The sequence below is a fragment of the Vombatus ursinus genome, unplaced genomic scaffold (assembly GCF_900497805.2).
Source record: "Vombatus ursinus unplaced genomic scaffold, bare-nosed wombat genome assembly UNPS02014959.1, whole genome shotgun sequence".
NCBI classification, from domain to species: Eukaryota; Metazoa; Chordata; class Mammalia; order Diprotodontia; family Vombatidae; genus Vombatus; species Vombatus ursinus.
The window spans coordinates 447,237-463,989 of NW_020954737.1; the positions used below are offsets into that span (position 1 = coordinate 447,237).

The 16,753-nt window shown below is 41.5% G+C and overlaps 1 protein-coding gene across 1 annotated transcript in view; it reads right to left on the reverse strand.

Annotated features, from left to right (window-relative positions):
• HGD (homogentisate 1,2-dioxygenase) overlaps positions 1 to 16,753 on the reverse strand; it is a 90,717-nt gene that overhangs the window by 63,406 nt on the left and 10,558 nt on the right. Inside the window, exons 2-3 of the mRNA XM_027845129.1 lie at positions 7,245 to 7,316; positions 6,457 to 6,545 (exon numbers count right to left, since the gene is read on the reverse strand). Of these exons, the coding sequence (XP_027700930.1) occupies positions 6,457 to 6,545; positions 7,245 to 7,316 (161 nt within the window). The remainder of the gene's footprint in view (positions 1 to 6,456; positions 6,546 to 7,244; positions 7,317 to 16,753) is intronic.

Sequence of the window (16,753 nt, forward strand, 5' to 3'; positions counted from 1 at the left end):
TTGGTTCATCTTTATAATGATTATAAATATTAATCCATTTGTTTATCACATTTTGAAGCTATTTGTTGTGGAACACCCTTGCCAACACTGTTTATGTCTGTTGGCATAACCCACAACAAATGAGGACACCTCATTTGCTGCCACTTTTATTAATAATAGCACTGATAATAATTACTCTGTTATTGCTTCAATTCATATGGGCTTTTTTCATATTACAGTACTATGGACATTGACCAAATGTTACAAAATTGGAAAGAGCTCTGGAAATGGAATATGAAGAGCTGAATTTGAATTTTAACTCCAACTCAATCTATCTGAATCTCAGTTTCTTCATCTATAAAGTGGGAATAATCTACTTGCACTACCAACCTCACAAGACTATTGTGAAAATAGTGCTTGGTAAACTATAAAATGTTACATAAAGGTGAGGTGGTAGTAGTAGCAGCAGCAGCAGTAGTAGCAGTAGTATACAAATGTGAGGGGGTAGCTGGAAAGAGTAGGAGAAGAAAGAGGAGGAGGATGAGAAAAAGGAAGAAAAAGAGGAGGAGGAAAAGGAGAAGAAGAAAGAGGAGGAGGAGAAGGAAAAAGAGAAGATAGGTGCTATTATTATTATTCCTATTTTACAGATGAGAAAATGAGCAGGCAGCAGTTAAATTACTTGCCCAAGATCACACAGTTAATAAGGGTCTGAGGCCAGATTTGAACTTGTCTTCCTGACTCAAAGTCCAATACTCTACCCACTGTGCCACCTAGCTACTTAAGATAAAAATGTAAGGTGGTGATGGTGATAGTGGTAATATTGGTATTTCATTTCTCTAGTTATCTGCTATCTGACACTTATACCAGCACAGAGCCACAATGGCATAATGGAGAGCAATGTGTGCCTGGACTCAGGAAGCTCTGATTTGAAATGGTACCTCAGATATCTGCTAACTCTGTGATCATGGTCAAACCCCATTTAACATCTCTAAGTTGCTTCATTTGTCAAATGGGGATGCTAATAGGCACTTATTTCATGGTGGCATTATGAGGTTCAAATGAGATTATTTATAAAGTACTTTGCAAACTTTTAGTAGCTAGAAATGATGCCTCAAAAGTCTCAGTGACGTTTTAGCTTAAATTAGCATTATTTACTTACTATTATTCCATATGTAAGATGATTTTTATTTGCCTTAAATCTTAAAGTGCTTCGACCATTACAATTTCGTTTTGTTTTTGTTTTTGTTTTTGTTTGTTAAGTGAGGCAATTGGGGTTAAGTGACTTACCCAAGGTCACACAGCTAGTACGTGTCAAGTGTTTGGTCTAAGGCCGGATTTGAACTCAGGTCCACCTGACTTCAGGGATGGTACTCTATCCACTGCACCACCTAGCTGCCCCTTGGCCATTACAATTTCACTGTAAGAAATTCACTCTATCTCCCTCAGCCTCAGTTTCTCCATCATTAAAACAAAGGGATTGGACTAGATGAACTTTAAGGTCTCTCCTGCTCTGAGATTCTTTGATTATAAGGCAACTTTGGCAGAGTGGATTTGAAGACAAGAAGACCTGAGTTCAATTTGTACATTGAACATTTATCATCTGTGTGACCTTGGACAGGTCACTTGAACTCTTTCAGTTTCACCTGTAAAATGGAGATAATGAAAGTGGCTCTCTTATGGGGTTGAGAGGGTCAAATGAGATAATGTATGCAAAGTGTTTTGCAAAGCTTAAACTACTAAAAAGAGATGTGAGCTATGATTATTATGATTCTGTGCTTCTGGTTCACCCAGCAAGCCTAGGATACTGAATGTGACCTACTTATTCAATAAATTATTCTGCTAGAACACTGACATTCTAAAAAGCTGCTTATTTGGAAAGAGTGAAAAGGTTAATGCACTTTTGAGAAACAGGAGGCATGAAACAGCCAAATGACCTGTAGCAAGGCTTTCTTGTCCATACTCATTTCTTATTTTATGTCAGCTACTGGATTTGTAAGGGATGGAAGTATGCCAGGCTTACAAGAGGACCATGAGTCAGATTGTAGTTTAAATTTTGTAAATGTTGTTGCTAAAAGAGTCAGACTGTATGTCAGAGAATGGGAAGGGTACAGCCCTGAGATGAGTGTCAGTCTCTGCTCTACTACTGTGCCAACTCTGCTGAGTGAGAAAGGACCTTGCCCTTAGCGATGTTAAATTTGTCTCATAGATTTGACAGTGGATCACAGATCGAGGGCAGTTTGGGAGGAGGCGTAGGGGAAGATGAAGAACACCAAGAGTGTGTGTGTGTGTGTGTGTGTGTGTGTGTGTGTGTGTGTCATCAAGGGACATATTTGGAGAAGCCTACAAACTGAGGGTGAAGGGATTTCAGTGGGAATAGCTTAAGGCTCAGTAACAAGGTTCCTGTTCAGGACAATCTTAGAGTATCTGGTTTAGACTGGGCCATTCGCCTGGTCTCTGTGCCTTTGATTTATGGCTTCATCTTGGTGATGACTGGAATCAGATACAACTACTAGACACAGCTGGCCTTGAGCACACTTATGAAGAAAGCTTAGTTTATCTTCAGAGTCCCAAGTCCCTTCTTTTTGTGCCTTGCTCAGACAAAGCTTTTTGCTTTGTGGGGAACGGAAATCACATCCACAGATAGGAGGCATCCACATTTAAAATTCATTTAGACAAACAAGGAGGGTGGGTTAGAATAAAATTTCATCATCAGAGGAATAGAATTTGAGTTGGAAGGAATGCTAGGGGCCATTGAGTCCAGCCTCTCCATTTTGAAAATGAGGAAACTGAGACAGAGATTAAGTGATTTGCCTGTGGTAAAACAATAAGTAAACAAGCATCTGAGGTAGAATTTGAACCCAGGTCCACTTGATTCCAAGACCAATGCCTTGCCTTACGTTGTAGCTCAATTCAATTCAATTCATATTACAATTATCAATGTGTAAGGCACTCTGCTAGACTTCAATGTCAATGAGCTATGATTTTTTAGTGCAAATATTCCCTCTACTGTTGCAGATGGAAAAACCCTCTGTGACTTAGTGGATGGTCCAGGAGACAACCTTCAAGAGTTCCTGTGACCAGAAGAATCATCACCACGTGGCCAACTTGATGACAGGCCTCTGCAAATTCAACAAGGTTGGTCCTCAACTAGGTTGGCTCATATCCTTTCCAAATAAACAAGACCTACCAGAGTCTTGACTATATGTCATATCCACTAAAAACCCAAAATCTAAAGACAGTTTGGCTTGAGGGATAGAGAAATGGTCTCAGGGTCAGGAAGAAGTTCTGCATGCTGGTTCTGAGACTGTGGACAAATTATTTAGCCTCTCAATGTCCCAGTCAAGTCTTTAAGATTAAACATTAACTTGAAGTGATAGAAGGAATCCTCTCACTGGGAGTTCTTTATCCATATGAAATCAGTTATATGTTCAGCAGATAAATTGGTGGGGGAGGAGGAGGGAAGGAGAGACAGAGAGGGAGAGAGTAAAACAGAGGGGAGAAAAAGAGAGGAAGAGGGAAAGGGAAGGAGGGAGAGAGAAAAATAGACACACACAGAGAAATACAGAAAGAGACAGAGACACAGAGAGACAGAGACAGAGACAGAGGAACATAGACAAAGGGAGACAGAAAACTCTGTCTATATATGAACTCTGGAAGAAGAATAGGGCTTGAATGGATGGGGTAGCTCAAATCTATTTGACTGTCTTGTTTTCTTTTAACTCTAGGTTAACCACAGACTGTTTCAGCTCCTTGGATCTTGTCACCTCTACATTTCTAACCTTTCTTACCTACTATCTCAGTCCCTAACCACTCCCTGCCTCTTCCTCCTTTTGCTTGGTCATATTAAATGCCAAGCACTGTGCTATATGCTCAAGATAAAAATACAAAAGCAAAGATCTTGCTGCTCTCAAGGAGCTTACATGATGACAGGGGAAAGACAATTCACTTTAGCTCTTGGTGGGCAGGGGAAGGATCCCAACTCTTGCTTCTGGACCCTCACAAACTGAAATTTGATTGCTGTAAACTCTCCCACCTTGAGCAAATGCAGCCCCACCAGCATTGTACCTGCATGTCCACAAACCGTGTTATCAAGGAAAATCTATTGGTTCTCTCTCCTCCCTTCAATGTATTAAGTAAGGTCAAGTAACCAATCACCATACCTCAGAAAATGGTCAAAAAGTCAAGCCTCAAGACCATTGACCAGCCAGTAGTGTTGCTAACACATGATTGCTTTATTAGTCCTCCACCATCATCCATCATAGACATATAGATATAGCAACAGACCAGCAGAACCTTACAATATGACCCTGATCCTCAAGGGACACAGACAAGAAAATCTTGCCTTGATCCAGGGACTGCCTAAGCCTAGGTAAAGCACATGAAATTCACACTCTAAAGGTAAGTGGGATGTGTCATGCTCAGCTGCAGGGGCAGTAGCTGTCCTTGGGATATCCAATAGTCTTGATAAATAATTACGTGGCAAACACAGTCCAGACTCAGAGCTGGCATACTAGATAACTTCAGAAAGCTGAAGCATCTGGTAAGTGGAGATGACAACCAGCAATGGGTGGAAGCCATCTGCTGGTCCTTACAGCACCTGCTTTCAGCTGGGCAGGCAATACTCAACCACACAGTGCTCATTAGTGGAGTTACCCTGCTACCAGCCCCATCTCTGCTGCTTAGCACCAAAGGCAATGGTGGCCACATGGGCAATCCACCACTCTTAGCAGCTGGACATTCAGCATTTGCCAATGCACCCAGAACAATGGATCATCCACTTTTGTGTGTGTGTTTTCCATTATATGGAAACGACCAGAGAGGTGACTGAGGAAGGTGACATCAACAGGAATAAAAACAAAAACAAAAAAAAGAAAGAATGTGAACTTCTCTTCCTATTCTTCACAACTACTGAAGTGATACTAATATCTGGCATTTCTATAGTGCTTTAAGTTTGGCAAAGCAATTTACAAATAGTATCTCATTTGATCCTCACAACAACCCTGGAGGGAAAATACTATCATTAATCCCATTTTATAGGTGAGTAAATTGAAGACAGATAAGAGGTTAAGTGATTTGCATAGGATCACATGGCTAGTAAATGTTTGAGGCTGAATTTGAAATCAAGCCTTCCTTATTCCAGGTCCAACTCTATACCGTACCACCAGCTGCCTCTTTACAGGTAATGAGTTCTCCATCACTGGAGCTTTTCAGAAAAAAGATGGATAACTTTCAGTATTGGTAGGTACTTGCAACAGGTGGGAATTTAGACTAGATAAGAATAGTTCACATTGACACAACATTTTAAAGTTTTCAAAGCCTCCAACCCTATGGCATAGTGTCAGTATCATTATCCCCATTTTAAAGATGATGAAACTGAGGCTCAAAATTAGAAGTAACTTTTCTAAGGTCACACAATGAATGACAGAATGGGGGTGGGGTAGACTTGAACTAAGATGCAGTGGTCTTTGCACTATGCACTTTGAAGTCCCTTCAACTCCAAGACACTGAAAGCATGAACACTCTGGGGCTGCCTTTGTTTACTGGCCTTTTGACTTCTTTAAGGCTTGGGAAAAGGCAAGCATAGGAGTTTGGAAAAGTTACGTTGTTGTCAGGACCTTGGACAAGGACTTTGGAAAGGCTGAATACTGAGATAAAAAACAGATTTTTGAAAGGGATGGGACCTGGGTCCAAGGGTCTGTTTTGTATGGTCCGTTTGGATATTTCCAGGTAATGAGAAGGGTATGGGAGAAAATATTAAGGAGAAAGAGTGGTTCTCTGCTCCCTTGGAGTTTGTAGTAGTTTTGATTGCTTACGGAAAGTGACTCAGACCCAGGTGAGTTTCTAATATTTAGGGAGAGCATGATTGCATACTTAGGATCCCTAGGAAATTCCCCAGAAATGGGTATGTCATTGTATGTCTCAACTAGGATATCAGCCACTGGAAAGTGGCCAGGGGAACTCTGTGTGTGTGTGTGTGGGGGGGAGTAATGTTTCCCATTGACCCTCTCCCTTCTATACCAAGCATTTGCTTTAGCTATACTTGGTACATCCATTACCAATCTTTGGGTTTTAAATAAACCTGCAATAATGAGGTCTTTCTGAAATAACATAGGGATGTTACTTTGAGATGTCACTTTTCTGAGACTCTGTGGCTTAGCTTTAGGTGCTGTCTGAAAGTTCTAGACCTAAGAGCTCTTGAAATCAGGGCTTCCTTTACTCTCCATCCCCTTTCTCCTCTGAGAGTTGTGATCATGGACTTGGGCAAATTATTTACCCTTTCTATGCCTTAGCTCACATTTGTCCTTCAGGGTCCTTTCAGCCAGAATTTATGATTCTATTATTTTATGACTGGAAATGTATGCAATTGAAAATGCCTTGTTGATCCAGTAGTGCCCTAGAATGAGAAAAGGATGTTGACTCTAGCCTAGAATGTTCTCCTAGTCTACAAAGTGGAAGCAGTGGTCAGGGTTTCTGTACCTTCTTTTATTGGTGCTTCGGGGGCAAGTGAATGCTGATCCCGAGAGCTGCTCAGCATACAGGTTATATGGGCAGACCTGAGGGTTATTCTGAAATTTAAAAAGATAATAAGTAATAAACAAAACTATTCCAAAAGAAAAGTGATTCCAGTCATTAAACACTCATACTAAAATATAACAAATTCAACTTGGGGAGACCCAGGTATGAATGTATAAATGATGGCACAGGATTGTACAGGACTGATTTTATGAACCCCTAGACCCTAGGAGGCCATATACCCATAGAGAAGAGTACAGTTTTGGATTAGATCAGCTCTTTATTTAGGGGAGATGCTCCTCCCCCCAATACACACACACACACACACACACACACACACACACACATACCTACATACATACATACACACATACAGGGAAATCCTGTAATTAGCTGATGCTAATAAACACACATTGAGTCCAGTGTATGGAATTATTAGCAGTTGGGCCCTGACAACCTCCACTTGCCCATTATACATCCAATGGCCTACATGATAAAACATTCCCAACCAACGCATTAACAAATATTATTAATCTACTGGGTGACAGGCACTGTTCCAGATACAGGGAATGCACAGACAAAAATGAAAAAGTCTCTCCCTTCAAGGAACTTAAATTCTGTTTAGAAAACCTTACATGGGTCCCAATGGGTTTAGTGACTAACTGAAGCCCATATGAGGTTTTGGCCATGTGTTAATTAAGCCTCCCTTCTCCAGCAGAGATAATAAATCAGCTACACTGAATACTCTGTACCTGTCCCTCTGGCAGGGCTCCTGGGCAGCGTGGATCCTCTGAGGCAAACTCATTTCCAAATCCTGAAATGTACTGCATTGAAGAAAGACACAACAAATAAGTGAATTAAAGAAGCTGGATTAAAAAAAAAAAACTTTTTCTAACTTCCATAACTGTATCTACAGGAGAGCTAAACAATTAGCTCCCAATGGTTCCTTGGGTGATGACTCACCTCCTCCACTCCTCGCCTGCTTTGGCACACACCCGTGTTCACTGTCTCACCTATTATCTATTTTCCCACCCTTTCTGACTTCCACTGAGCTGTATTCTTTCACATCCAATAACCTGTAGAGTTAGAAGGGATTGTATAGGTCAGGTAGTACAATTCCCTACCTGAAGCAAGAATTCCTTATATCACACACCAGACAAGTAGCCTTTTGTCAAGCTTCATTTTGAACACTTTTTTATGGGGAGCTCACTGTCTCATACAATTTTATTTTTGGTTGAGTCTATTTATTAAGTTCTTGCAATGGTCTGAAAGTTGCTTCTCTGTCACCTCTCCTCCCTAGTTCTGTTCCCTGGAACCACACAGAGCATGTCTAATTCCTATTTGATAGCACGTAAACTTTTTGAAGACATACCCTATCTCAGTGTTCTCTTCTCTAAGTTAAACATCCACCATTTCCTTTAACCTATCTTACAGAACATTAATTTCAAGAGCCCTTGCTTACTCTCCTTGGAATGAATTCCAGCATGTCAATTTGTTGTTATTCAGTCAAATGCAGTACTCAGAACTGAACACAATACCCCAGGTATGTCCTGACCAGTATGGAAAACAGTGAAAACTGTCTCCTCACTGCCCATTACTTGAAGTATGTATCTACTTATATGATTTCTGTGGTTCTCAGTGTACTGGTGTATATGTCCACAGGTACAGTAATATTCAAATCCCACCTGGAGGATGCCTAATCTTCAAGGATTATCAGTTATTAGACAACAGGTGACCAAGATTAGAAGGATGCCCACCGATAAAATTACCTGTAATAACTGACTTGACTCCCTGTCTTTGGAGCTATCTAGCTGGCCACTTAACCTGTAGGCTTAGTTCTGCCCTAGACTTTAGGAATGCTTCTAGGGTAGGGGATATATAGATCTAGTCATATAGATCTGTACAAGTTAGGTAGCTTAGAGTCACATTGCTGCTTTTGTTGACAATGAATCCTGGTTTGAGTAACTAGGCTATTGTTTCCTCCCAGTCCTACCAAATGGATCCCTGTCTTGTTTTCCTCATATTCAAATACCTGCCCTGGTACCCTGCCCAGTGTCTTAGTTCCTCCAAAACTGTGGTTTTTCCTTGTTGTCACCAATCCTCCCAATAACTGGTGTCCTATCTCCTATCCCAGTCCTAGTAAGTGGGTCTCCAATTCTTGCTGCCAGACCACCCTGCTCCTAACTACCCACCTTCCTGAGTTGCTGAACCCTGTTTGATGCCAAATTACCCTGATGTCATGATGATGATTTTTCATCCTAATGGTGCCCATACCAATGATATATTGGCCAGAGAGTGCTCTTCTTGAAGAAGGAAGTAGATTTCTGAAAATCAACTGTATCCATGCTCGTGACCCCAGGATGGACCCAGAGCCTCTCAGTGTATAGTAGTGTAAAAGATGGTAGTAGTATACTTCAAGGGATGCTTAGCAGTCCACTAATGCAGGTGATTCCAAAGGTCATTCACACTTCTGGTCTTTATTTTCGTGAGTGTATCTTGGTACAGTCTCTATGTAGGAACATCTCTATGTATGCACGTGTGTTTCTTTGAATCTTTGCATATTCTGAGTCTATAAATCTTTTATTATTTAGCATGCAATAAATAATACTCTACTTACTCTCTTAATATTTTTAAAACATTTATTGTATTTTTTCAATTAAAAACTTTTATTTTCTCTCCATCCCAACTGCTCCCTATTGAAAAAAAAACAAAAAACACTTGTAACTAATATGCATAGTTAAGCAAAACAAATTCCTCCATTGATCATGTCCAAAACCCTAAGTTGAATTCTGTATCATGAACCTATTGCCTCTCTGTCAAGAAGAGGATAGCATTCTTCATCATTGGTCCTCTGAAATTATAGCTGGTCATTGCATTTATCAGAGTTCTTGGGTCTTTCAAAGTTGTTCATCTTTTCATAATATCTTAATAAAAACTTCTCTTAGATCTTTGTCATTCTCCTGTTACCTAGATATCCATGTTCCCTAAAGTTCAATCTATGACCCCCTACTCTTTTCTCTATACAACTGATACTGGCCCTGGGAGAAATCATCTAATTTCATGTTTTAAAATTTTATAATTAGAATTCAAATGCCTTAGTCTGGTATTTTAGACCCTCTTTGGAGTCACTCATGACAGCCCCACTCTAACAAGAAGCCATTTTTTCCCTCCCTAGATCTAATAGATTTACCTCTCCACTCCTACCCTCTTACTTTTTCTGAGCCTGAACTGTTATCTCCTTACCCTTTGTCAGGACTCATCCTAAGACTCCACTTGGCTTTCATATATATAGAAGGGGAAGTAAGGGGTAAAGAAACAGAACTCAGAATTAATTTGATCCATTAAAATTTGGACAGGACTATTTGCTTTGACATGCAGAGGATCTCCCTTCTAGCTACCATTATAGGGCTCTTCTCTCATTCATGGATAAAGCTCTAGAAAAGCTTCACTCATGTCTTCTATTTCCTCAGCATCTGCTCTCTCCTGGATATGTAAGTGGAATGACAAGGACAGCCACAAGATATGTTATGGAGGCATGTATGACATGACTTGACAAGTCATTAAATATAGGAGTTGAAGGAGAGTAAAGAATCCAGGATGGCTCCAAGGTTGTGAGCCTGGGTGACTAGAAGGACTTTTGTACTCTCATTAGAAATTGAAAAGTGTTGGGGGGGAGGGATGAGTTTTAAGGGAAATCTAATAAGTTTCATTTTGGATTTAGAGTTTGAGATGTTTATAGGTCATCTTAGTAGATATAGCTGGCAGGCAGTTGGTAATACTGTGCTGCATAAGAGAGAGATTACAGTGGATAAATAGATTTTGTAATCATCTGCATGGTCCATTATAATTGGACCCATGAGAACTGATGAGATAACCAAGGGGAAGCGTATAAAGAGAAAAGAAATTCAGAACAGAGCCTTGAGATATATCCACAATTAGAGGGCAGAAAAATGGATGATGATCCAGCAAAGGACATGGAAAACTAGTGGTCAGAGGAGAAGAAAGATGAAGACTGAGAAAACACCATTGGAGCTAGCAGTTAAAAGATCATTGATAACTTTGGAGCAGTCAGTTTCAGTCAAGTGGTGAAGTCAGAAGTCAGACTAAAAGGGATTGTGAAGTGACTGAAAAGTAAGGAAGTGAAAGCAACAAGTATAGGTGACTTTTTCTGGAGTTTTGACTGTGAAGGAAAGGTAAACACAAGATAATAGCCTGAACACATGGGAGACCTGGGCATGTTTGTAGGCAGCTAGGATGGAAGTAAGAGATAAAGATTTTCAAGCTAGGTGACTGGAAAGGTAGTATTGCTTCAATAGAAACAGGAAAGAAGGGTAGAATTGGGGAAAAGATAATGTAATGATATTGGCAATGCAGATCACAACCCATCTATGCAAGATCATCCTTTGAGACTCAGTGCAACCCAAAATGAAAAGTGAGGCAGTCTTATTTACCAGTCACCACCCCAGAGCTCAGAGCTCACCCTCCTAAAGATGCCTGCTATTGCTAGCAGATGATCTGGAGGGCAGGGCACGGGAATTCTAGAAGTGGTAGAATTGGGGCAGCTAGGTGGCACAGTGGATAGAGCACTGGCCCTGAAGTCAGGAAGACCTGAGTTCAAATCTGGCCTCAGACCAAACACTTGACAAGTACTAGCTGTGTGACCTGGAGCAGGTCATTTAACCCTGATTGCCTTGCCAAAAAAAAAAAAAAAAGAAGTGGTAGAATTTTCCAGATGACACTTGAGTAGCTGTTTCTGTGGGTACCCAGGTAGAGGCTAAGTTATAACTGCCTCAAGGGACCAACACTCATGTCAGAATGGGGGAAATCAGGAACTTGGTCAGTGGAGGGAGTAGGGAGGGTAGGGGAGTGTTGGGAAGATTAGGGTAGGTGTGGTTGAGCTAGGGGCACTATGACTGACGGTGGCAGGAAAGGTCAGAGACAACCAATCTTCCCCACTACCAATTAGCTAATCATACCCCTCATGGGAGCAAGACCCAGCTTCATTGGAGGTGAGTCATAGACACCCAAAGGTTTTCCCATTTTAAAGCCTACTGTTCTACATCATGGAATTGGAACACTTGTGGGTGATATGGTATAGAAGAAAATAGACCAAACTCAAAGGGCTTGGTTTAAAATCTCAGTTCTACTACTTTCTACCCATGTAACCTTGGGAAATTCACTTGCCCTTTTTTGATCTCAGTTTTCTCATCTGCAAAATGAGGATTTTAGACCACATGGTGTCTAAGATACCTTCTGCTTCTAAATCCATGATTTTATGTTTTGTTCTAGACATATTGACTTGTGTAGTGTATACTCAGTTAGTCAATAAGCGTTTATTAAACACTGGCTACAGGCCAGGCACCGTGGAAAGCTGTGGGTACAAAAAGAGGCAAAGAACACTCCTGCCCTCAAAAGCTTACCTAATGGGGAACACAATAAGCAAATAAGTATATACGAACAAGCTGCATTTAGAATAAATCAGATATAATTAAAAGAGAGAAGGCACTATAATTAAGAGGGGTTGGAAAAGGGTTCCTGGAGAAGATGGGATTTCAGTTGGGACTTAAAGGGAAGTCAGGAAGCAGAGATAAGGTGGAAGAGTATTTGAAGCATGGGGGGGGGCATCAGAGAAAATGCCTAAGCCAGAGTGGAGAGATGGAATGTACTATTTGTGGAACAGGAAGGGGATCAGTGTCACTGGATCCAGTAACTGTGGAGGAGTAAGGTGTAGAAGGAGGTGTGGAGAAGGTTACCAAGTGCTTTGACTACCAAACAGAAGATTTTGTATTTAATCCTGGAGGTTACAGAGCTTAAGTGTGTGTGGGGTGGGGTGGGGGCTGGTCTTGACATGGTCAGACTTTGGTGACTGAATGGAGATGGATTGGAGCAGGCAGAAACTTGAGGCAGGCAGCATAGGGAGTTGGCCTAGGAACTGAGAAGACCTGGGTTCAAGTCCCATCTCTGACATATACTGGTTGGGTGACTCATTCCACTGTACCCTAGACAGTAGGCACCCTACATCTTTCCTAAACTTCAAAGGAGACCAATTGAGAATAAATAGCATGGGCCCATTTTCTTTTGCTTCTCTAAGGCTTCTATTAACCTCTCAGTGACCCAAGCAACTCTAGAGATGGCAAAATAGTTGCCTATCTGCATTGGTAGAGGGAATTAACACCCCAGGAATTCTCTACAACAATAAAACCACAGACACTCCTTTTCCTCCCTTCCTCCAAAAAAGTTCTTTTCTATAAGAGTGAGTGGGTAACTATGAGTATATCTGTTTTCTCCCTGTCCTGATGAGGCAGCATGGGATAGTGGATAGGACACATTTGAAGTCAGGAAGACCTGGGTTCAATTTCTACCACAGACACTCATTTTTTCTCCATACCATATACTCTCCTCCTCTATGAAGTGAAGGGGTTGGACTCCTTGTCCTGTAAGACTGCTTCCAGCTCTTAATTTATTATCCTATGATTCCCTAACTTCCTTCAGTGATCACGAAACATGAATATTCAAAATACTATATCCATACTGGTGGTCCTGGTAAATGCATTCTCCCTTCAGCTCCTTTTCAAATGGAAATGAAACCTAAAATGATCAGTTTGCAGAATCATTCCAACTTAAAAAAAAAAAAAAGCCCAGGCATTGAAAGTGAATCCAGCAGGATGGAGGGACAGAGTGCGGTGTTTTTTGTTTTTTTTTTTTAAGAGAAGAAACCCATTAGCAATTGCAGCAGCAGACAGAAAATTATGTTTTGATTCGAAGGGCCTGGATGTGTGAATAATGTTCAGACAAATAACCCCCTCTATTTGGAAGGACTGTCACGTGTAAAATGTTCTGACCTGTAAGCTGGTAAAAGTGAAGAAATGTGTCTGCTTTCAGATACGATCGCTCTATACATCTGCAAGTCTATGGCAAAAACACCAAGCACTATTAAGGCCCAGGCTGGTTAAGGCCAGTAGCATGGGGTCTGCCCTGACTCATCTTTGGGCAAAGAAAAAGAACCGTGGAATACATAGTATCTGGCTCTTCTCTATACACAATTTCCTCCTCTCAAAGCTAATTGGTGGCGTGGAGGGGCCAGCACTCAGCCTTGCCTTAACCTTTAGCCGGATTGAATTTTAACTGGTTGGGAAATAGGGGGTGGGAAGTAATGACCAGGTCAAACTGAACGTGGTGAAATGGAGGGATTGGAGACCATCTCATGACTGAAAAAATGTGAGCAAAGCGATCAGGACAGAGCTTGTGCTTTCCTCGAAGGGCCCAAGCGTCACGCTGCATCTACAGCAAGAGAGGAAAGGGGGACTGTGGTTTGTGCAAAGCGAGGAATGTAGAGAGGTTTCTGGGTCCGCAGGCCAGTAATCGGAAGCTTTAGATGCTTTCCCCTATTGGCCTCAGGGCAGCCACGGCCCACGGGTCTGGAGCTGAAAAGGACTTCAGAGGCTATCTGGTTCAACCTGCTCATTCATTTCAAAGGTTAGGAAACCGAGCCCCAGGAGGTTAAGTGACTTGCCCAAGTCACAGAAGTAATGGAGGTGGATTTGAATCCAGGTCTTTTGACTCCCGATTCATAGCTGGATTGTAGGTATGTTGGAATGAGGAAGAGGAGATGGGACTGGAGTGTTTGATTTGGATAGGAGTTTCTTGGTTGGTTGTTCCTAAAGACAGAGCTCAATGGAAAGAGCCCTTAACTTAGAGTTGGAGGACCTGGTTTTGTGTTTCAGTACTGCCTCTTACTATCTGTATGACGTTGGGTAAATCCACTTCTCTTGGCTTCTGTTTCCTCATTTGTCAAACTAGGCAATTGGACTCAACGAGCTCCAAGGGCCTTTCCAGCTCTGAATCTGTGACCTGATACTCCTGCCATCTTGTCTAGAGGCCTGGCTGTGCCACTTACTATTCCCTGTGACCTTAGGCAAGTGGCTCAATCCCTCTGGGCCTCGGTTTCCTCATTTGTAACATGAAGGGATTGGACTGGATATCCTTTAAAGTCCCTTCCAGCTCAAGGACCAGGATTTTTTTGCATGGCCGGTGAGTTGGACAGCAGCCATATGCTACCGAGGGAGATTCTGGTTCAGGATTGGCCTCTCTTTCTTAGCTGCAGAGCATTGGCAGGAAACAGGGGCGAGAAGATGCTGAGTCATTGTTTGCTAAATAAGTTAGTTATCCAAAGCCACTGGAATAAAAAATAAAAATCTGAGTTAAGTATCTTTAGGTTTGCCAAAGGGCTGTGTGCTTCTCTTTTCCGCAGCTGCAGAGAGAGGGGAGTCAGCATCCTGGTTTTGAAGTCAAGGCCAGATTCTGAACTCTGGATTTATTGATTGCAAGAATTATTAGGGGGAAGGACTTGGGATCATAGGATCATAGATCTATAACTGGAAAGGACCTCCGAGGTCATCTAATTCAATTCTTATTTTACAGATGAAGAAAACGAGGTCAGGGAAGTTAAGTGACTTACCCAAAGTCACACAGGTAGTAAGCATCAGAAGTCAGACTTCAGAGCCAGTGTCCTTTCCACTATGTCATAGTGCCTCCCTCATTCATCCACCATACATTTAAAAAAAAATCACTTCATCTGAAGCATTCCCAGAATCATGCAAAAACCTAATCATGAAGTTGGGCAAAAGGGCTTGGGTTGATTTCCAATGAGAATTCTTAAGTAATTTAATCCAACATTTTTTTTAAGGTGAATTATTTCCAAGAGAACTTCACAAGCACAGTATTCTCTGGATGATTTAGAGAACAAGTACCTGGACATATTGTGCTGTGTGTTCATTCAGAATGCCTAGCTCCTTGGCAGGTCTCAAGCCTACTTTCTAATTCTCACCTGGCCCCCAGGATATTTGTTTATGAACCAGAGTAGTTTGATGAGGTGGTTGCTTTTGGCTCTGATCCCCAATATGTCACCCCGGTAGAGGGAACAGATGGCCCATCTTCCTATTTTTTTCTCTGGGCATGAGGTAGAAATGGAGTGGGGGTGGGGGGAGGCTGCAGATCTTAACTGTCTTCTCTCATTACTCTCCCCTTCCATACCTGTTATTATCCAGCAAAATCATGCTATTTTCTGACCTTTTAAATGACCTGTGCTTTCCTTCATTTGTACTTTTGCTCTTATTGTTCCCTACAACTGTACCAAGGGTGTGCTGGTAAATATTTAACAACCAGCTCCTTCTGGGGAAAAAAATGTCCATGACAAACTTTTAGATTTAATCTCCATTATTAACATTTTCTCCATCACTTTCTTAAATCTAGAAATCAAGAAAACAACAAATCAAGACCCATTTGAAGCATTTGCCTAATTCTGAGGTGCAAATGCTCCTACTGAAAATTTAACAATCAGCTTTCTGTAGCCCATACAAGCAGGCCCCAGTATATCTCTGCTTATAGTCTCCCGCTATCAGCTTCTGTTGAATTGCTGTCCATCCTCTATAGCTCTAGAGGTGTTGGCAGCACAATGGATAGAACCAGATTCAGAACCAGGAAGACCTGGGTTCAAGTCCCATCTCTGACACATACTGGCTGTATGATTCTGGCCAAATCACTTAGCTTCTCAGTGCCCAAGCAACTATAATTTGCAGAAAAAGGGCCGACCCGCATTGGTAGGATTTCCCCATCTGGGACTTTCTTATACCAATGAAATCACAGATCTGGTTCCCATCCTTCTCTAGCTCAAATAAAATTCTGTCTTCTCTATGAAAACCTCCCTGATCTTCTCGATGCATTATGTTCCTTCCAAATCAATTAATCAATAAGCAACTATTTATTAAACCCTTATTATATGCCAGGCCCTGTGCTAGGTGATAGGGATACAAAAAACATAAGTGAAACAATCCCTTTCCTCCAGAAGTTGACATTCTTTTGAAGGAGAAACCATAAAAGTATACAAAGTAAATATATACAAATAAATACAAAGTAATTAGCAGGAGAAAAAAATATTAGCCTTAGGCGAGAATCAGGAAAGCCTCTATGTAGGTGGTGGCACTTGAGCTCAGTTTTGAAGGCTTCTGAGACAAGGAGGAAGGAATATATTCCAGGCATAGGGAACAGCCTATGCAAGTGCCTGGTGTCTGGAGATGAATGGTCTCTGCTGCCCAGTATTTCATTGCTGACTTTTTGGCCTTTGAATAGATAGACTCTTTCCTGTGCCTGGAATGCACTTCCTCCTCACTGGCCCCTTTTAGAATCCCTGGTTCCAACAAGACTCAGCTGATATGCCATTTGTTAAGAGAGGCGTTCTTCTAATTTCTGGTCACTAATTACT